This window comes from Rhea americana, unplaced genomic scaffold, assembly GCF_003343005.1.
Source record: "Rhea americana isolate MKP2758 unplaced genomic scaffold, rheAme1 scaffold_51, whole genome shotgun sequence".
In the NCBI taxonomy this organism is placed as follows: domain Eukaryota; kingdom Metazoa; phylum Chordata; class Aves; order Rheiformes; family Rheidae; genus Rhea; species Rhea americana.
The window spans coordinates 3,240,104-3,261,719 of record NW_028186657.1 but is presented as its reverse complement, the minus strand read 5'-3'; the positions used below and the strand labels follow the sequence as shown (position 1 = coordinate 3,261,719).

Here is a 21,616-nt window from a genome sequence, read left to right as displayed (position 1 = left end):
CCGCGGACCCCGGCGAGTCCTGAGCCACTGTCCCCATCCAAGGGCACAGCCCAGGCGGGAGGAGAGGGAGGCGGCAGCGGGGACACCCCGGTGGCACGGGGTGGCTCGGCTCTTCCCCGGCGCCCGGGGGGCTGCAGCGCGGGGGCTGGTGCACAGCCAGGTCGGCAGCGGGGACACGACGGTGACACTTTATCCCGGCTTTGCTGGGACCGAGCACGGACAGAGAATGTGGTTTCGGATACAGACCTGCTGCATAACGTGCTGCCAGGTGTTTTTCCCATAGTATTTGATGTGTTTTTCCTGGGCTTGCAGAAGGGAGGGAGCTTTTAGAGAAGATTTTCTGGGCCTAACAGTGCAGGGAAATAACACAGTAAATTTTGGCAAGAAAATGTCTTCTTCTTTTTGCATTTCTATTAGAGGCTTGTATCAAAAAAAGCCTTCGCATTTCTCTCACTACCGATTCCCTTGTGCTTTTTAACAGTTGAAATCCACTGATTTCTAATGGGTTAAATTGGTAAATTGGTTAAATAAAACTGGAATGGGGGCAACGGTGAACCAGGATGCGAAAGGCATTGCGCAGCCAAGTTAGCCAGGGAAAAGGTACAAATTGCGCTCAGCAAAACGCCGTTCTTGGGTTCAATGATCTTTTCAAAGCCGAGCAGCAAGCTGGAGTGGAGCTTGCTTCAGCTGCACGTCAGCTTGCCAGGGCCTGCCTGGGATTTTATTTGGCTTTTGGAAACACAGGGTGCAATTTTCCATCGTAACGTGTCAGGGAAAAAGAGAAAACCCACCAAACAGGTTATTTATGAGAAGCTTCTCTTAGAAATTTCCATCTATGGTCTGAAACTACCAAGTCAGGTAGAAACGCCGAGTTGTTGCCCCAAACGCTGCTTTTCACGTGAGTTCAGCTTCTTCCCCCCGCCGGGGCCTGGCAGCCGGCGCCTCCCCGGCTCCGGCCGCCGCCGGGGTCCCCGGGCTCGCGCAGGGGGGACGCGGAGCCTGCGGTGCCCGACCCCTCGCCCGGCCCGGCCCCGCCGGCGGCGCGGAGGCTGCCTGGCCGTGGGGCACCCGCCGCCCAGTGAGGCCAGGGAAAATCAGGTGATTTTCACGCTCGTAAAGCTTTTCTTGGAGCCCAAGATCCAGATTTCGTGAGTCAATGAAAATTATTTCCGCAAGTTAAYGACAGCTAGCGGAGCTGAGTGGTCCTCCAGCCTTTGAGGACTCCCGATCAGYCTCTTCTGCGGTCTCTCCGCAAGAGATCCGTCTGGGGAGGCGAGCCGGCGCCGGCCGGCCGCTCCTCGCAGCCCCGGCTGCGTCGCCGGGTCCTGCAGCCGGGACGAGAGCTCGGGGCTGCGCGTGCTGGCGCGGGCGCCGTCCGCGGGGCACCCTCCTCCCCGCTCGCAGGCCGCTCCCGTCGCGGCGGCCCCGGCATCACCCGCGTTCCCGGGCACTCGGCGTCCTCGGCGCCTCTCCTCAGCCCTGGGCACGGGCTCTGGSCAGTGCCGTAACCCGATTTTCACGGTCTGGCTGGACGGGCTCGCGGGTTGAGCCTGCAGAAGTGTCAGCTCGCCAGCCCTTCCCCGGAGGCTGCTGGAGAGTCTGGCTTTTCTGGGGCTCTTGTTCGGCCTGGTGTGTGGAAACGCCACCGGGCAGGCTCGTGCTTCCAGCTCCGTGGCRAAGCACAAGCAGAGCTGGAAAACAGACAAAAGCGAATTGCAGAGGTGGCTTAGATGGGACGTGGGTGGCAGACACGGAGAGACCGCAGCTATTTCGGTGAATCATGTAGGTGCTTCACTCAACGTGCGTCGCCTGATCCGGCACAAACTCAATCAGAGCAGGTCATGGGGGCGACAAGCATCGCCCGGGGCAGTGAGCGGGGAGAGCCCCCGAGGCCAGCACAGCGAAGGCCACGCGCGGGGCCGCCGCGGAGCAAGGGGGTTCGCTGCACAGCKCCACCACCCCGCCTCGGGCAGGCTTTCCCTGCCCTGCGGGCGCCCAGCCCGCATTTCTTCGAGGAGACGGTTTGGCCCAGCGCGCCCTCACGCCAGCTCGCCGACCGCCGTCGCCTCCGAACCCCAGCCCCAGGAATTACAGAGCTGCTCTTCCCCGGGGTTTCAGTCATGACCCTCCTCTTTGGTGTACGTTTTCTACGCACAGGGACGGAAGTAAAAAAAAGCCCGCGTGGAAAGCTGAGGGGGTGTGTAACTTGCCCTCCGTTTCTCCAAGGCCGGCTGAGAGCGCGGCTTGGTGTCTGTGCTGTGGCTCAGCTCCGTGAGCTGGGGAAGAGCTGTGCCTGGAAGAAGGGAAAAAAACCTTGTAGAAACTGGATTTTAAAGACAAGTCTGAAGTTCAAAAGTAGCTGCAATTTTAACATAAATCTGCTCTTTGTAGCCAATTAGCAAGRCTGTGAAAGCAGCAGGAGTGTCTTATGTTTTGACAGCGTTAAAAAGGCTCTGAAACAAAACAGTGTGGATTGAACACACCACCCAAGCAAGCTGTCACTCCAGCACGAGCTACCCATTGCTGGTGTAGCAATCTGCCGGCGGCCGTCAGCAGCGTGACAGATCCCAGGAACCAGGCACCGTCCAGGGAGAGCAGAGCAATAGCGGGATCCCAGCCCGCTCGCCGAGCCGCGGGTGTCCCTTCCCTGCCCAGCTGGGGTCATGCCAGCAGGAGAAAACACCGCGTTTTTGGCAGACTCCAGCCGGAGCAGCTCTGTATGCAGGAGTATACGATTATAGCATGCAGTCCTCTCTTCTTCTCCTTGAGAGGTTTCTCCTTGAAGTTCTTCCAGCTCACGGGGATTGTGGGGCGAAAGTGCTTTGGCTGCAAAATGTTTTTCCTGTGAACTATGCAGAGAGGGTAGGAGGGAGATGGTGGTGAGCAGGATGACACAGGAGCCAGGASGTTTTAGAGGTGGGAGAGAGAGGTGGCGGGACACACTGCGGATGCGAGTGCATGCTTCTCCTAGCCCTTCTCTTACCCTCTCTCCAAAACTCCCACTCGCCACCACCAGAGTCAGGGTGCAGGGCCCGCTGCTGTGGCCTGCTGCAGCGCGGGATGCCCCTGCGCAGGCTACAACAAGTGACACACGGAGCTAATGCTTTCTTGGCTCTAATTGGAAGGATTTTCTTGTCCTCCAAGGACTCTTGCCAGACTTGGGTAGAACTGAATGGCAAAAGCAACAGGAGGTGGTTAAAATGTGAAGCAGGGGTGCCTGAAAATCATTGGCACTTAGCTCCCTGGGCTGGGCTGCAGAGAGGGCCGTGCAGCTGGCTTGCTCTGGCTCCCTGGCTCTGCTCCATTAAACAGATGAGTTTGTGGCTGTTTTGCTTTCCCAGCAGAGCAAACAGATGGGTCTGCACCCAAATTCATTTAGCAGACTTGGTCTTTGGAGACTTGGAGGCTRCCCTGCCTTGCACAACAGCCAGGGCGCAGCCRAGGAGGGAGAGGAGGAAGAGGAGAGGCTTGCKCCAGAGAGGCTGAGCAAATCCCACTCCRGGAGAGAGGCTTCCCTACAGGCTGGGGAGGGAGATGCTCATGCTCCTGGTCCTGCTGCCTTTACRCTGTTTTCCACCGGATGCAAATGAATAGGCCCTTGGACCATGCCTCCAGGCTCTCCTAAATGCTGAGGCTCTTGGTGGGATGGATTTTGACTAATGAACAGGAAGGTCTCCATGTCCAGTATCTGAGGTTCACACCGCCCCCACCCCAGACCCCTACTCTGTTCATATCAAGGGCCTTTTGGTGCAATTTTCTCATGGTTTGCTAGCAAGAAGAGACTGGCCTGATAATGCTGTGCAGGTGTGTCCGTTGGTATCTCTCTTCCTTTAACATCTGGATCAATCCGCCAACAGCAGCTGAATTTAATGGAGAATAGATATCTCCCTGATTCTCATCAACTCAATCAAAATTTTGTGCGGGTAGGTCACCAGAAACACTCCTGCCTAGGAACAAATGTGGTGCAAATCCAACCTTTATTAGACACCAGAGAATCTGCACAAACCCCAGCGCCTGGGTCTGCTGGCTACAAGGTCCCGCCAGGGCTTGTGCAAGCCCTTGTTATGCTGCGGATCCGTGTCTTTTTGGGGATGCACCAAGGCCACTATCCCTTCTCGCTCGATCGTCACAGCACGGGCAGGGCTCCCTGGGGAAAACGCTGGAGCCTCGCAGGCCCCGTGCGGAGCTGCGGGAAGGCAGGTGTCCACAAGCGTGCACGGGCCAGTTCCCAGCTAATGCAGCCGCAACCATGAACTAACGCGGTGCAAGCGTAGGGCCTGCCCTAGCAGCTCCTCGCTGTGCTCCAGCTGCTGAAGTCATCTCTCTGCTCCCTCATCAAATTAATGAGGAGCCGCAACGCAGGCAGCTCGCCTCCGTCCGCGAGCGAGCGAGCAGCGAGGGGGCGGCGGGGGAAGGCAGGCGGGGGGATGCTCGCCGTGACTCACTGCCCAGCTCCAGGCTTTGGGAGAGTTTGTCTGTTTTGGAGGTGAATGCTGGAAACCGGCTCCCTCCCGCCCTTTCCCTCCTCGAGCCAAAAAAAGCGGTGACAGCTTGATTTAGTGCTGGATAATGAGGCGGTTGTATGAGCATGGGTGTAGCGGGAGCTCGTGCTTGCCAAATCGTTTGGCTTAATTGATCAAATATTTTTATGCATCGTTTATTCCTTTAAGTCGACGGCAGGCGCCACCTCCTGTGGCACAGAAATGGAAAGAGCAGCGCTGCAGCGCACCCGCGCCGAGCCCTGGCGAAGCGGGGTTCGGGGAAGGCGCCCGCCGCCGCCCTGCGCCGCTGCACCCCGGCGTCTAACCGGCGGGCAGAGCCGAGCTCTCCTGGGGCCGAAGCCCGGGCTGGGGCGAGGGTGCAGGCGCGTGCCACGCAGCCGTGCCCACCCCGCCTGCCACCCGCCTCGGCCCCGCCGCGCCGCCGAGCGAGCGATGGCTCAAACACGCTCCCCCYGGGCAACTGAGTCGCCGTAATCGCTAAATCCCTCGCTCAAAGCTGCGTCTGTTAATCTGCAAAGAAAGAAGAACAAATCAAATCCTCCCTCATCGGCTTCTGTCTCCTGCGCTCCTGCCTCCAGGCGAGGACACGGGCCCAGGACGGGTCCCACCACGTCCCGCCTTGCAGGAGGACATCTCCAAGTGGGGGCGAGGGTGCAGCCCAGACCCTGGCTCTGATCTCCTGGTGTGCCTTTGCTGTTTGGATTCAGCCTGGCACTTACAACCTTGACCCAGGGTTTCAGCTCAGCAGACTGCCTGCCCTCAGCAGCATTGGGCTGCCGACACGAGAGCAGCAGCCAACGTGCCCTGCACTTTGCAGCATCCCTTCGAGGATACCTGGATTRGAGGCAAAGTGCTGGTGCTCACAGGCAGGGAGAGATCAGCAGGGCTGTTCTGCAAATGATAGGAAATGCTGGCAAGATGTGGACTTTGTTCTGGGGTGGCTTCACTGGCGTACAGAAAAGTCGGGGTACCAAGGAGAACTGATCTGCCCCTGTAGGCCTGTGGCCGGTATGGTGCACACTTGGGATCGTACACAGCCCTCAGCCCTGCACAGTCCCCTCACACCCTGGCTGCGTCCTGCCCTCCCCTTAAGGTTATCTCCCCTGACCTGGGACCTCTTTATACCAACACGTGAGAACAGAGGAAGCACCAGAGTGACCACGCAGCAGTAAAAGCAGGAGAGTAATCATCTACCTCCAATTTTTTCATCCCAAAATACTCTCAGATGCACTTCAGACACACACATCTGATGGCAGTGTAAGTCTCTTGTGTTCTGTCCTCTCTGGGAGTCCCATGGTAGATTTTGAGAAGATGAGTAAACCCCTTATCTCCAGCTGGGAGGAGCCCAGCCTGAGCTCCACCAGCCCCCACTGGAAACAGAGGTCTCCTCTTCGAGATGCAGCTGGTCCTCTGCATTTGTTGCCACTTTATTCAGAGCAGTTCTAGTGACAAGAGTTTACCTTGATCACCGACGCGGGAGTGCTTCTCTGTGCTCCTGTGCTCCTGGGACAAATAACTAGACTGTGAAGCTTCAGAGGAAGGCTGGAAATCCTGAGAACATCCGAGATGAAACTCAGGGAGGAAGACAACAATATGGACGTGTACAGACAGTTGAGGATGAGACTCCTAGTTCAAATTCACAAGGGAAAGACAGCTCAGTAAAGCACCCTCCTATACAGCTAGCCTATGCTGCTTGCTGCCAGGACACTGTGGTCGAAGCACGTCAGGAGAATTGCTGTTCTTTATGACYACTAATGGTATTTGCAGCTCTGTATTTGAAGATGATGATAAAAGTAATCAAACTGTCAGGAACAAAGACAGATGAGGAGCTTGCTGGAGCCAGCAAGGGATTCCCTACTTTCAGGTAACAGCTGTGATTTACTTTTCATTTGCATCTATGGACTCGGAGCAAGAGCAGGGCTGCAGTACTTCACAAAAGCACTGTATGGAGGAGTACAGAGGACACTGAATTTACCTGCACTTCAGCTTATAAATAACTTCATGCCTTTTTTAGGCCTCACCATGAAATACCATGAGGGTTATGTTTCCCAGAAAATGTTTGGATAAGCAGAATTCACTGATGAGCTAAACAACTAAGAGCATTACTTTTTGCAGCCAGATGTATCCTAACAAACAGCTACCTCGATTTCTCTTCCATCTCCTCCCATGTAAAGTTTTGACAAGATCCTGACAGAGCCAGCRCTGCAGTCCTTGTGATCTATCCAAGCTGTGAAGCACATGGTTCTTTCAGAGGTACAGGCTAGAAAACAGCAGTGGAGGTAGAGAAAAGGGAGGTAGGTGGAAGGACTTCCCAATAGCATAGCTGTTGACCTTGACCTGACAGCAARCCACAGCTTGGACCTTTGATGGCTGTGGATCCCTAGCTGTAAAYTGGAGACTGAAGTATAGCCCTCCCTTGCTGTTCACTGAGCTCTGGCTTTGTCATGAGTCTGGTGTCCCTTCTTTCTTCTGTTTTCAGATGTTGTCGCTTTTCTCCTATCTTACCTTTGTATCTTGTCACATAGACAGCAGGGACAGCCAACACCCTTACTTTCTTGACAGAATAGTCATTGAACACMGTTCTGTGTCTTTGCTGATATGGTCTGCATGCAACCCGTGATTCAAGGATCGTGTTTCTTTATTTCCTTGGGTTAAAAAAACTCTAAGAAAACAGCCTTACTAAGAAGTGTTCTAGCAGTTAATTAGCTTTAACATTGAAAGGGCCACTGCCCAGCAGCTAAAAATCATCGTGTTTGAATGGTGAATTAAGTCAGCCAGCCAATAAATCTGAGTGACAAAACAGTCTCTTTAGTTCACATGAGTTCTTTTTCCTCAAAATACTGATAAATGGCTTTTTCTGAGCACCCACAAGGTCATCAAATTAATAAAGCACTTCAAGTAATGTATGGAACCGAACTGACACCTTGCTGCAAGAGATTTGTTGTTAAAACAACTCTCAAGTAATGGGGTGTGAGGCATATAGGATTTCTAAAATAAATCCATCTTCTAATCTAGGACAGCTGTCCAAACTCCTTCATGTCTGTTCTTGTCCACTGTCCTCCTACCTCCTCATCACTCTGGAGAGCTAAGCTCAGAGAAAAACTCACAAAAGAAAAAAAAAAGGAAGAAAAATGAAAAATTTGATGTTTCCCATTGACTAGGCAAGAAATTCCGAACATTTACAGTGAGAAAATTTAAGAGACGGCACCATGCATTGAAAATAAGTGAAGTGTTAACGAGCCCTTGAGATGACAGTGGGACATTCTCAAGTCCTTTGCAGGGGATGTTTTCCACCCCCTAGCATATACACGTACGAAGCTATTRCAGGAGAAATGCTGTACCCAAAACACTGGAAAAAGTTACTAGCTTTATACTGAGATTATTAGCTGCCAGCACTTATGGTCTGAACATAGAATGAGACACTAATCAGACACTATAGGCACAGAAAGCCACAAGTTTAGGTAAGCAGCTAATTCCTCTCCTGTGTGTTTGGTGTAGCCCTAATTTGGGCTGTGGATGTAGTAGGCACGGATAGGACAAGACGGGTGATGAATTTGGAGTACTGAAAGAGATGCTTGGGGGCAGGTATTAGCACAATCTTTCCAGTTGTCAGGATAGTTTAACATTGGAACAGATTGTCTGGGAGATGAGACATTTCTGTCACTGGTTATTCTAACAGACAGGACAGCCATCAGTCAGGGTGGCAGAGAGCATGCCCCAGCTGTCAGTTAGAGCTGAAAAGATCTTAAACTCTAGGCTGAAGAATATGACCCCTCACTTTCCACTTAAATGGAGGTCTACAGGCTTATATTACACTTGAAACAATTTAATATGAAATATGTATTTAATAATATGGTGCTGTGAAGAGGCACTGATAGCACAAAAATCAACAAAGAGCCATAGCCTCTACAATATTGTATCCACTGGGTACCTTTCTTCATGAAATCCTAGTCTAGGTTTCATTTGCCTTTGATTTACTTAGAGTATAAGCCTCTTGAGAGAGTCTCCAGTACATTTATATGCCACAGAGCTCCAGCCTCTAAGCACTACCACTACGCAGCGATAATAATTACAGCGATGCTGGCTTCTGCACTTGTCTGCGTTGTGGACAGCTGATCTCCAGAGGGATGTGTTCATCATTCCTCAATCTCCTGATGTATAAACCTGGCAACACACAGGCAACAACGATGCTAGCCTCATTGACATGCACCACAAACCCCAGATATCGTATGGAGCATCTAGGCAGATGGATGGACATACGTATAACCTGTGTGCATCCCCACTGATGTAAATGTCCCAGCGCAAGCATTAACACTCAAGTATATGGTTTGCATTTGGGGCACTAGAGAATTTTTCTCCCATAAAATAAATGAAATACATTCTGAGCACCTTGGGATAAATATAAGGCCATTCTAATCCTTYCATTCTTTCCAAAGGAAAATGATTCCATATTCTGGGCACTGTGCAAACAATTAATTAGTCTAATGAAAATGAAAGGTCTAATTGCTCATTATTATTACATTCATTGGCAGCCTGGCGTGACCAAGGAATGCCCTACCACTGTCCTACCACTGATAAAGCTCAACTTTCTGGCTTTTCAGGCTCTCTTGACTTAGGAATATCCAGCCAAAACATTTTTTTTTTGGAATGATGATGTAATTCTCCCTTCCATATGCTAAGAAACTGGCAGTATTTGAAGACAGCTGAATGACCTGTCATATAATAAAAATATTATACCCAGCTGGTATGAAATGACCTGGCTGAACGGAAGTGAACAAAGCTGTAACTTGCCTGAGTTGAACGGTACGCTGTTTTCTCCACTGTGTGTCTCCTGCTGCAGATCTGGCTCACCAGATGAGAGTATTGCAACATAAAAGTTATCTGTTGATAAGAACGATCTGTTGTATTCCAAATAGAAAAATGCTTTAAATTTATGCAGAGGAATTTGTTCACTGTGGTTAGGATCATAAAGAGTCAGATTAAGCGAGTGTATGGAACTGAACAAGTATCATTCCTGTATACCCCATAGCAGGGAGATAGAAAGCAGATGCTGACTGAACACTGACCTAGCCTGAGAAGTATAGGTCCAATCACTCTTCCTTTAAGCAGCTGATTCTCAAAGGAAAATTTCCCTGCCAGGGAGAAAAAGATTCAGCTTTAATTCTATTATCTTCATTGCACAGAGACTGGCAACTGAAAACTATTGTTTAAAAACAATGTAGGTGAAATCTGTTCTCATTTACACCCACATAATCCCATTGACTGTATTATAGCTGGTTTCTCAGGAAGTCATGACAGCAAATTTTTTGGATGGGATTAAAGTTTAAACTTTATTAGGGGCACTTTCACCTTGTGCTCCAGACTAGCACCCAAAGCTTCACAACATGCCCACACAGAAACCAATCCTTACCATCCCGCAGCGGGCATTTACATGGGAAATACAGCTTAACAGTAAACCAGTGCTGATAGTAAGTTCCTAGCTTAGGGGCTCTGGATCATCCTCGTTTAGTACTCTGAATTGACAGCAAAGGGATCAGAAACCCAAGCCTGGTGACTTAAGTGAGGGGGATAGCCCTCACTCTCCTACTCTTAGTATGCCAGCTGTACAGCACTCCAGGGAATTTTATTTCCTCCCTGTGTAATTTAATAAACTGCTGGCTAGCAGAGTACAGGACCTATAGTTGGACTAATGCTTTCTCCAGCCCCAGGGATGCAGAGTGAGAGCAGCCCACAGGCTTCCCCAGGAGCAGGAGTTGAAGTTTCTTTATGCCACTGCAGGATCTCACTGAAAAAACAGCGACACAGACTCAGCCACTTGAACGTTTTACATACTCCAGATTTGTGCTGTGTTAATTGGGTGTTGCCTTTCCAGAGGTAAGATGTAAATATACTGGATTTTGAGGGGAATRAAAAAGAGCACATTACAATATAGAATAATACGATCCTGTAAAAAAAGGTAGGAACAGAAAATACAGACTGGTGGCTGAGGTTTCCTGCACTGCACAATCATCATCTTAGTTGCAAAAGTGAAATGAAGAAGAACGCATAAGCCTTGCTGAAACCATTTCAGGTTTCTAACCACTTGTTTATGCAGCTGCTAAGAATTATTACAGATGCTGCTGAAGACTCTGAGACATTAAAAATGACAAACCCAAAGATGTCATAGCATGAGCTGTCTGTCAGACACCTCAGTGTCCCAGTAGCCTTCATCAGGGTGGCTAAAAACATTCTTCTTACGTGAATACAGCTGCTATTTAATCTTCGATAGACTGCTACTCATCAATCCTTACTGATAAAAAAGAAAACCCTAACAAAACAAGGATTTTGTTTTTAATTTATTCTGCAAATCTACCAGCTCATTTTATGAAAGTATGAAATCCTATGTAGTTACATTTAACAGTTACAATACAATCTATATAATACAAACAACCACTACAAAGCTAGTTTAGATACTCTCTTGAATAACAAGTAGATTTTGCATTATTTTTAAAAAAAGTTATAAAGGAGAAAATAGCCTTGTGATTGTCAAAGACTTTAGTTTAAACCAAGAAAACCTCCGTATAACCCTCTTGTCCTAGAAAAAGAGAGAAATAATGACATTTGCATAATTGTTCCATGTTAATTTTCAATTACTTGCATCAAATAAATTTAAGCACACATACCTGTTCAATACAACAAGAATAGTTCAGAAATTGTTTAGAAATCAATATCAGACTTCATTCTCTGGAAATTACATTTACTATATAATATCACCATCATCCTTGCCTTCAGATGCATAAAAAATTCTGTAATATAGTTTTTAAAATACACCAGAGCTTCAAATCTGCTCTAACTGAATTCAGTGGGAGTAGGATCAGTTCTTATATTTAATAAGTACTACTGATTTACTGAAATCCTTACAAAACAGCCTCCTTCCTAGGAATGAAATTAATTTAGTGAATAAAATAGTATATTAATTCAGTAAAATTTGTAGTTTTACTATACAGCAGTGGACACAACAATTGCATTTTTGAGGATCTTTATGCATAATCATTCTTTCCTGTCCAACAGAAGAAAACTGGACACATGAAGACAGAGTAACTGTACTTAGTTAGAACTCAAGAGTTGTGTAAATAAAGTCTAAAAATCAAGGAACAGATTGAATTACTCTAGAAACTGTTCTCCTGACATGCACCTGACACACCCCTAGTGTCACTTTGCTGCATGTAAGCAGCCATTCGGATGAGACATGCGTCAATCTCCATTGCCTAACTGCTTCTCAGGATGCATTTAAGAAGAGCTTTGATTTTGTAGCTGCATCTCTAAATTGCATGTGTCATATGGGGGCAAAATGTCAAAGATGCTATTGCTGCATGCAATGTGACAGTTTCCCAGAAGCCAAGACAGCTGTTTAGAGGGGGAAAAAGGCATCTGCAGGTACAATCCTGATGGCCACTGGTTCAAAGAGATCACACAGACCATAATCTCTTGTAGCCTTTATATCTTTGAACTAGGACATTCAAAATGGAATAAACCCCCAAATCTCCACCATGTGCAACAAACTTGTAGAGCTCATTGCAGCACACAAGTGAGGCCAGTAGCATCTCAGCAGAGCTTCTAAGAGAACTACGCATTTATCCACAAGAGTATCTTTTAACACTGAACATCAAAAATAATAATAATAAAAAAAAATTTGAGAGACCAAAGAGGTAACACAGAAATACACAAACTTTTTACTTGGACATAAAGTGCCATCTAACTGTAGAGGCTAAACAGAAGTTACAGTCAAGGGCAGTATCTAGTTTAAGTGTCTACAGCAGGCTTCATTCTCCTGAAGCAGATAATGCTGGCTACGTCTTGGAAACGGTACCAAGCTGGTCAGAGCATTACTATGACTGAGGCTGGCAATTTTTTTCTCCTCTTGACAAACACGGCTCTTACCAGCCATGCCAAAGTCTAGCAGACTGCATTTGCTGGTGGCTGCCTACAGAACCTTCCCTAGAAGGTATTTTAGAATGGTAATGGATGCTTCGGCTTCCTGTTCTCTGATGTGACATGACAAATATAACTTGTGCAGACCCTTTATTACAAGGATGTACCACCGCAGAAGGCCCCACCCTGTCATTACCACCATGCCTCGTTTTCTATCTCCACTCATATAAATGTAACGTCAAATCCTCTTAAGAATCTTGAGCAGCCTTCCAGAATCACTTGTTCGACTGACATTGTTGTAGTAATACGGAAAAGAAAAAAGAGTTGTGGGAAATTAAATGGTGCTCCTGTTGCCAAGTTGTTAAAATTATACGGCAATATGCTTCCAGTAGTTGTATGGAATTAATTTGTGGAGTGCTTACAAGCCTTACATCTACTAAATCTCAACAGGATATAAAATGCTATTTAAGTGATACAACTTATAAATGTCAAGGAGAAAAAAAAATCAGCACCAAAGAGTGAAAGAGGAGACTAGATTCTTTTCTGCACTCTGATTCCTTGAGGCTGGATCTCTACAGCTGAGGAACCAGCGTGGGAGAATCCTCGGTTAAAAATGTATGGACGCGTGTCAGCACCGGGGCCTCTCCCTCGGATGGGAGGGGGCACGTTCGGAGAGCTACTCCACTCCTGTAAACAACGGCTGGCAAACAGCAGAACTGGGGGCTCAGCCAGCCCCTCTATTAAGCCCTCTCTCTTGCACTGCTTTCTGAAAGTACTAGCCAGAGCTAAGTAAATAAGTGTCATTACTTTTCCTCTCTTCTATTATATTTTTCAGAAAGAACTGTCTAAGATTTCTAACCTGTAGATTAATTAATTCATTTTTAAACTGCCACTACATGACCACTGTGTCATTCCTTTCTCACAACAACATAAAACACAATACAATACTTTGGATTTTCAATAGTGCGTGAAATCAGCAGTCAAAAGAAAGACAGTATCAGCAATACTGACTTACCGCTCCATTCTGTAAGACAGAACCCGGGTAAGGCGCTTTGGCAATCAGCACCAAGTTTAAGTGACAAACTTTGCAACAACAATTTGCTTTCCATACACTACAGTATACACAAGTTTTCTGCAGGTGTGAGGAAACTGAGACCCCCCCCAGGTTGTTCTCTGAGCTGCCTTGAAACTACAACAATTCATTTAATGCAGCAGCAGATTCTGTTACTATTCTTTTTCTAAGCACAGTATATTTTGATAGCAACACAGAAGCACACTACACAAAACAGACTTGTTCAAGCTCAGCATGGTTCTGATAGGCTACACGCATCAAGAGGCAATTCAGAAAGAGCACACAACTCAATTCATCAGGACAACATTAACTAAAAGAAATTCAGGTTTCACTTTGCAAAGGAAGAAAGAGTTCACAAAGGACAAGAACTTATTGCAAATTGTTTTGCTCAGCTTGGCCACTTCTAATATGATATAAAAAGCTACCAAGGAGTTGAGGACAAAGAATTCCCGTTTTGTAAATATTTTTAGTATACTATGCTTGCTTTAAAAAAAGCCACTGCACAAACAGCCTTTCCTAACAGACTTGAAATCATCAGATCAACACTGAGAAAAACTGACGGAAAACACAGATTTCAGTAGTAGTTCTGGCACCTTGTATTTCGGAAAAAAAAAAAGTCTTGTGCATATGGGACTGAGGCAGCTTTTTTGCAGATCTCGTTCTTGCAGTATCCTAGAGTCACCTGCACTTCTTTCACCAGTGTCTCACTGGATTCAGCAGGCGCCTTCCTCAGAAGGAGGAAACTGGCAGCTGTCATGAGAGACTGTGTCAATGCTCTGCACTTCCGACTGTGGGTGAATGGACACCTGAACAGCTATCTCTTGGCCTTGTTCATTCATGGACCCATCATCTGAATCCCCAGCTGGTGAATCGCTGCGCTTGATCTCTGGGTTGATGGGATATATCGCAGCTTGGGTACCACACGCTTGGGTTTGTTTCACCTCCTCACCAACTTCATCAGGATCATCAACTCGCACTGCTTCAAAGATCTCTTCCATGAATGCCCTGCAGTTAAGGATCAGTGGTGGAAGGGGAATACTTCTGGCAAGCTCTTCAATGTATCGAGCAAACTCCATGGTCTTAAACTGAGTGACTTTGGCCAACTCTAGCGTTTTCGCAGATGTAATGATAGGAATACGCTTGGCTATCTCAAAAGCCTTCTGAAGCTTCTCAGCCCCTTCCGTCCTGAAGAACTCATTAATAGCTTTCTCTGTTTTGCGGAGGTGACTGCTCATCATGCACAGACGGGTGATGTTTAAAATGAGGGTGATGGCGAAGGCAACTAGGCATACAATCATGTAGTAAATACTCATGTCTCCTGAGGTGAAGATAACCCTCAGGGTGACTGTGTAAAACAAGGTATCATTACGATTAACAGCTGCACATGTGTATCGCCCCCGGTCAGCAAAGTTGACCTTCGTGATGTTAAGGGAATTATCAGCAATCCACCACCGTCCGCCTAGAGATTCAAAAGAAATAAATTGAGCTAAAAACCCAAAATAACTAGGTAAACATGATGCATCGTACTTGTTCCATTATTAGCAAGCAGAACTTGGAAATAAGCAGTCTATTTCTAGCACAAAACAAAGAGTCTACACAAGGATGGAATTTTCCTTTTCATGCTTACAGTACAGAAAAATACAACTCAGATACCAATTCTACTGCTTCAGGGTAAAGATTTCTGTGCATTGGCTACTCTTGTTTATTCTGCTTTCTACCATCTGTGCTCTTCCTGTGAATTCCTTGTTTTGGACTGCTAGCTCTTTCTGACAGTGAATCAAATTCTTAGCTACCACATTTCACCCATTGGATAGCATTATGTTGGAAGACTCTCCTCTATAAAGCCTAATTTTCCACAGGTTCTGATGCAGAAGTCAAGTGACTCATGAAAAAGGTCAGAAGATCAGCCTGCAAATGGCTCAGCTGGCAAAAGAACCTAGGATTTTCTTGAGATACAGCTTTCTGCTGAGCATACAGCGCTGATATACAAAACTCACGTAGAAAGAAATCAGTAAAAGAAACGAGCTTTATGAATGATTTCTTACATGTTTGTAACTTGGGAGAAAAATTGTTTTCATATGTTGCACTTCTAATTACCCTTCTTTAAACTAATTTCTAGATGGCGTTTTATCTACAAAAAGGTTACTAAATACTCTTAAAGCAGTAAGATGACTTCTGAGAAGATCCTACCAGTTAGCTCAATGACTTCACTGACACTGATATAGTAAAGGATACTCTGTGGAACCTCTAAAAGACACTATTTTCTGAAAATTAAAAACTAGATGGACAGAGCTGTAAGAGAGCTAAGAAAACAGATTCTCACTCTGTGTGAAAGGGTTAATTAGCATGTATTTCATCCTTGGCTATTACAAATGAAGTTGGTCTCTATGGTGTCACTGGTGCATAAACCAGGAAATAAATGTAATCAGTCATCTCATGCTTTTAAAAAATTCTGTAATGAATTACCGTACAAACGGCCAGCCAGAAAAGGGCACAAGTTGTGAAGAATTGTGTTTAACACATGTGTTTGGAAAGATAAAATATTAACCACAGCAATAATAAATAAAAACATCAATTAGTGTCTAGTAGGGTGCAGATTCAGTTCTTCTATATTGAATAATGTGACTTTTCTTGAACAAACCAATTCTCTAGGGTGCTGTAGCAGCAAGGATGGGCTAGTGACAGCGGAAATCAGGTGCAATTCCTGCTCTACCAGATGCCATGTATCTGTGGGAAAAGTGCTTGGTCTTGCGAGCTCCCAATTTCCCAGCTGTAAAAATGGTAGGATAGGAGGAAAAAGACAATAAAGTCCCAGAGGTTTTCAGAAGCTATATTACAGAGGAATGCTGAAGTACATAAAATAGCTGGAAAGCTCACCTTCATCTTTCTGTTCAAGCAGGTGTCCTCTGGAGTTATACCAAAGAATATATTCGTATTGGCTGACRTTCACCTTACATTCAATTAGAACACTGGTCCCCTCCTTGGCTATGATATCATGGTGAGCTGGAGAGTTTACTAAAGCTAGAAATACTGGATGAAGTGATGTATTGAAGGACCCCAAACCAACTGTCCTGTTAGAAACTACATTTTCCACGGTAAATCCAATTACAAGACCAATAGTAACAGTCAAAATTAACAGACAGTAGCTGAGCTTCATGGAAGGCTAGAGAAAATTCTTTTTTCGTTTAATTTGAATAAATGAAGTCATATGATACTAGCCGGTCCGTATTATTCTGAGACAGGAGAAGAGGCTCTTGATCTGTTCAGTGATAGAAAATGTCTTGGATACAAATGCACTTTCAAGATCATCAACATTAAGCATGGAAGCTGGAAATCCAACTGAAAAAAAAAAGAAGTTTATTAATGATCACAAGCTTACGGCATATTCAAATCTCATTTCCAGTAAACAGACTTCAATTAGCATAATATAAACTGTCAGCCAAGAGGTTCCAAACCAGAGCTTTGCTCAGAGCATAGTAATGAAACGAGGGTAAGAAGGCATTAGCACAACCTTCAGTGCTTTAGATGTTCATCTTCCCATCCAAAATACATAATCTCAGGAACAATAATCACTAAGGGAAAAAGGTTTTAAGAAAAGAATACACAGTTCCACTACTCAAAATGCACAACTATCTCTAGTCTGAAAGTGACTTCTGCATATGTTAATTGAGTAAAAGTGTTTTCATAATACAGGAAGAAAAGCAAGAAAGAGGATATAATTTCTGCCTCCCTTCCCAACAATATCAAAGTACTTTTAAATCCTGGTTTTCCATTGTTAGTCCTTCATTTAGCATCTAGACAAAACAAAGTACTCATGTACCTGATTTTTAGCATTTATACTTATTTTTTTTTTATCTTAAGGCAAAATCAGTGCTAGATGTCTAAATAACATATAATGTGCTTACGGTTATATATGTTAGGAAAAGTCTATTGGCAGTTATCTACAAGCACAAAGGGGACGTCCCTTTCTGAATACCAGGACCTTGACGTCTAAATATCCTCTTTCGCAATCTCTTGCTGCTGCTGCATTATCTGTCTGTCTCTCTTTTCTTTTCTTTTTTTTTCATGGTAGGCTCCTATTAAAAATCTTTTACTTTATGCTGCTACATCTCAGTGATCATACATTATCATCTTCACTATACCAAAATCTGCCCCACATTTCACAGCAATTTGAAAAAATGTTTTGTTTAATTGAAATTAATGTATACACAAGATATTTTATGTAAACAAGATACTTTAAGACATTAGGATAAGGACCTTATTTTGATGCTCTTTGCACACAAAGATTTTTCTGTTTTAAAATCTAGACTAAAATCAACTTGTAGTAAGAATGAGATGATACTGATCAGAGAAAATATATAATCAATTTTCCTGGAAGCCTGACTCAACAAAATTTCTAATCCAATATGCATTCCCTGAAGTTATGATTCCATCCATACTGCTCCAGAGCCATGAAAAACAATTTGTAAAGTATTGAAGCCATAGTCCAGAACAGTTATTTTAAAGTATATCTTACTTCAGTCCATTGACTATGTGACTTCAAATTTATCATCTTTTCTTCTACTAATAACAAACACTAGAGGAGTTGCATTTCATAAATATCACAATACAAAGTTAATTAGTTAACACTGCCTAAAACAGAGACATACCTAATCACTCAACAAAAATAATTTACTGTGAATAAATATAGCTGATTTACACTAATTCTCTTTATGGTAGAGGCAAAGTAAGACTATTCAGGAATGGGAAAAATTGCCAATAACACACTACCTAGACTATGAATTTCTTCAGTTAAAGATAATTTGTCCAAGGACAAACCAGATCCCAAATTTGAGATCTGAAGAGAAATATATATCTGACTGCTTTCTGGTGCAGCTACTGCCAAAATCAGTCTAATGAAGAAGGGAAATAATACAGCTGTGTCCAATGCCCAGCTCCTCTTCAAGCTTGACTAACCAACTCACCCACAGAAACCTGCAAGGAAAACCTGAAAACAGGCCCTGCAGTTTTCCTTTGTAAACAACAATCTCTTCATCCTTTTTTTTTTGTCCCTACTCTTTTCATCTATCTTGCTTCTTGTCTTTTTATTTAAGATGAACTCAACACAGAGAAGAACTCAGCTGTACCACTCTGCTGAATAAGCTGTCTTCCCTCGGCTAAATGGTTAAAGGAATACTAAGGTTTCTTGCGTTCTTGTTCTCTTATCAGTTATACTTTCGGGAAAGTGTTAGTGAGTTCTACCACCTCAGGAGAAGACCATCACAGCCGCATCAAGTGCCTAAGTCTGAAAAAACAATATTAAGTTTGCTGCTGACCAACAATTATTATTTTGCTTGCAGCACTTGTTTTAATTTTTTTGACCCCTTGTATTTTCAGAGCAAGATACAGACATTTTTATAATAAATTTAAGGTTGCTGACAACAGATTTGTTTTTCTTGGTAACCTTCTGTGGATTCCTTAAAAACAGACTGTGGATTGCTAGCGGTTTGTGGACTATTACTTGAAAACTCTGACATTTTGGACTACCAGAGTTGTCATTTGAGCATCTATCATGGCTTGTGTTAGCAAGTGAGGACGTGTGCTTCTCAAATCTTGAACATATATCACTCAGAAACTCAACTGGCTTAAGTTAAAAGTGCCACCACACTACAGTTTCTTTGTATGCAGTAAGGGCTTGATTTTACAGGGTTTAATGCAGTTATAACATGATAGCTCTGAAGTGAAGACAAATTGTTATCTTCGTTATTGAATCAAACACACAGACTAACTTCCAATCTTCCAAAACAATAATCTCCTAACTAATAATGTTTTAGATTTATTAGAGAATAATTCCAGTACCTCCTGTACTTTGTCTGTGTTATTTTTGTCACTTTAAATTATTAAATTTAAATTATTAGATTTCCAAGTGTCCGTGATACTCTTTCTAAAATGACATTAGAAACCTCAGGCACTTATTTAATGCAAGAAATACTGAGCAACATCTTCCCTCATAACAATAAGATAATTATCTTCAGTAATTGTATATGCTTGCCACTATATTTGCACCAAGTGCATAATGTATAAAACACTGGTGGTGATGGGTCATTGCATTTTATTATTAAACTCTTCAAGGTCTGATTTATTATAAATTGTTTGTCACATTTTGCTTTTGGAAAACTCATTATTGTTAAGCACGCAATGATCTCTCATTGCTGAACACTGGAAAAGATAATGATCTGCAAAATATATATTATTCAACCATCACACTTATGCAAAACAGCTGCTGGAGCTGATAAAGGATCCAAGAATGATAAAGCATGAGYAGTGCCAACATTACAGATTTTTCAATAAAGTATTAAATTCAGGCAAGATGAAATTCAGGCAAAATAGAAACTGGCTACTTTACAACTAAACCTGAAGTTGAGCTCAATATATTCAACCTTTATTAAATCATAAGTTGTAACAACAAATAGTGGTGGAAAGATAAAAATCCATAATGCGTGCACTTCTATGAGTCATCTTTGGCTTTTACCCTGAAAAACGTATGTGTGTTTAACTTCAAGCACTATAAGTAGTCCCACTGAGGTCAATGGAAGTACTCATAGTACTTAAAATCACCCACATTTATAAGCCATTGCAAAATTGGGGCCCAAGAGGTTGCAAATTATATAGCTCTACATTCACTGACTGTAACATCATTTCATACCTGCAGAAATGGAAAGTAATAAACCAAGATACACCTCACAAACCATAGACTGTTCTGACTAACTCCTTCTTCTGACAAACAATGCGGAAATGTATTCTGGCATTTATAATGATTTCAAAACAAGTTAATCTGTAATAATGTGCATTAATTCTATTTGATCAATACTTTTTGCATGCAGACCATCAACCTATTTGTAGATTGGTTTCTTGCAGATATGAGGCTGATCTGATAATCTTGTGAGTCCTCATCTTTCAAATCTGGGAAAAGATCTCAACAGCATTTAACAGAGTCCTGAAGACCTTAAGTCCTGGCAAGTCTGCAAATGCAGATGGTGTGGTGTTAAATACAGACATGACTGATCCCAGCACAGGACAAGCTGCAGAGAGATTTCACCGTCTCTTGGGCACCRGAGACGGCTCCACTGTGGGAGCAGCTTCAGTCAGAGTTCAAATTATATAGTCCTACTTTCACTCACTGGCTCTGACATCATTCTGCAGCTGGAGGAAAGGAAAGCAACCAACCCCAAATCACCTCACAAATGGCAGACCATAGAATCACAGAATCAGTAAGGTTGGAAGGGACCTCTGGAGATCATCTAGTCCAACCTCCCTGCTCAAGCAGGGTCACCTACAGCATGTTAGACAGGGTTGCATCCAGGCAGGCCTTGAGGATCTCCACAGAAGGAGACTCCACAACCTCTCTGGGCAACCTTGTCCAGTGCTCTGTCACTGCAAACCTGCGGGTCACGGGGCCGCACCGCTGCGTTACTGTGTCTCCTTACTGGAAGGCAGTCTTCGGTCTACACACGGCCCCTTGGACACCTTGCCGAGGTAACGTCTGAAGGGCGACGGAACTAACTGCCCGTGACAATGGCTGGATTTCCTCAAATGCTAGAAATTAGTATGGACCAAAACGTACGGAGCAGCCAAGGGAAACTGAACGCTACGCGCTGGACGGCCCCGGCGCGGGGAGGCCGAGGGTCACTCCGGGCCGGAACCCGACTGAACCAGCGCCGCTGGAGTTGCACGAACACTGCCAACGCTGTGACCAGGAAACCCAGGCGACGTGACGTCACGCAGGCGTGACGTCACGCCCCCCCCGGACCGAACACCGAGCTGAGCCCCCGGAGCCTCCCGCGGAAGGCGGAGCGGCTGCGCGCAGCTGCGCCATTCCCACTCCACGTCACGGCACTGACGCCACCAAATCCAAGCTGGCGTCATCACAACGCCGTGACGTCAGAGCGCATCGCTCCCGGCCTGAGGCGCGATCCCCTCCGCCACCCCCCGCCGCAGCCTCCCCGCGCCCCTCCCCCGTCCCGCCGCGGCCGCGCTGCCGGGCACCGACATACCGCCACCGCCGGCCGCCGCCACCCGGACGTGCTTCTCCTCGCGGCCCTTCCGGGCTGGCGGCGCGCTTCCGGGGTCAGCGAGCCGGGGCCGCTCTGCC

General features: G+C 45.3%; 1 protein-coding gene across 3 annotated transcripts; it reads right to left on the bottom strand.

Moving 5' to 3' along the window:
• Nucleotides 1–13,704: 13,704 nt before the first annotated feature.
• Nucleotides 13,705–21,567, bottom strand: MFAP3 (microfibril associated protein 3). 3 transcript variants are annotated; one of them, XM_085317926.1, is made up of 3 exons: nt 21,519–21,567; nt 16,363–16,824; nt 13,705–14,944 (listed from the first exon to the last, which is right to left on the bottom strand). In XM_085317926.1, exons 2-3 carry the CDS (start codon nt 16,640–16,642, stop codon nt 14,199–14,201), a joined length of 1,026 nt encoding a protein of 341 aa, XP_085174052.1. In that variant the 5' UTR covers nt 16,643–16,824; nt 21,519–21,567; the 3' UTR covers nt 13,705–14,198. The 3 variants fall into 3 exon arrangements, with proteins under 3 accessions (XP_085174052.1, XP_085174053.1, XP_085174054.1); XM_085317927.1 differs by lacking the exon at nt 21,519–21,567 and adding an exon at nt 20,992–21,251; XM_085317928.1 differs by lacking the exon at nt 21,519–21,567 and adding an exon at nt 20,952–20,973.
• Between the last annotated feature and the right edge of the window lie 49 nt (nt 21,568–21,616).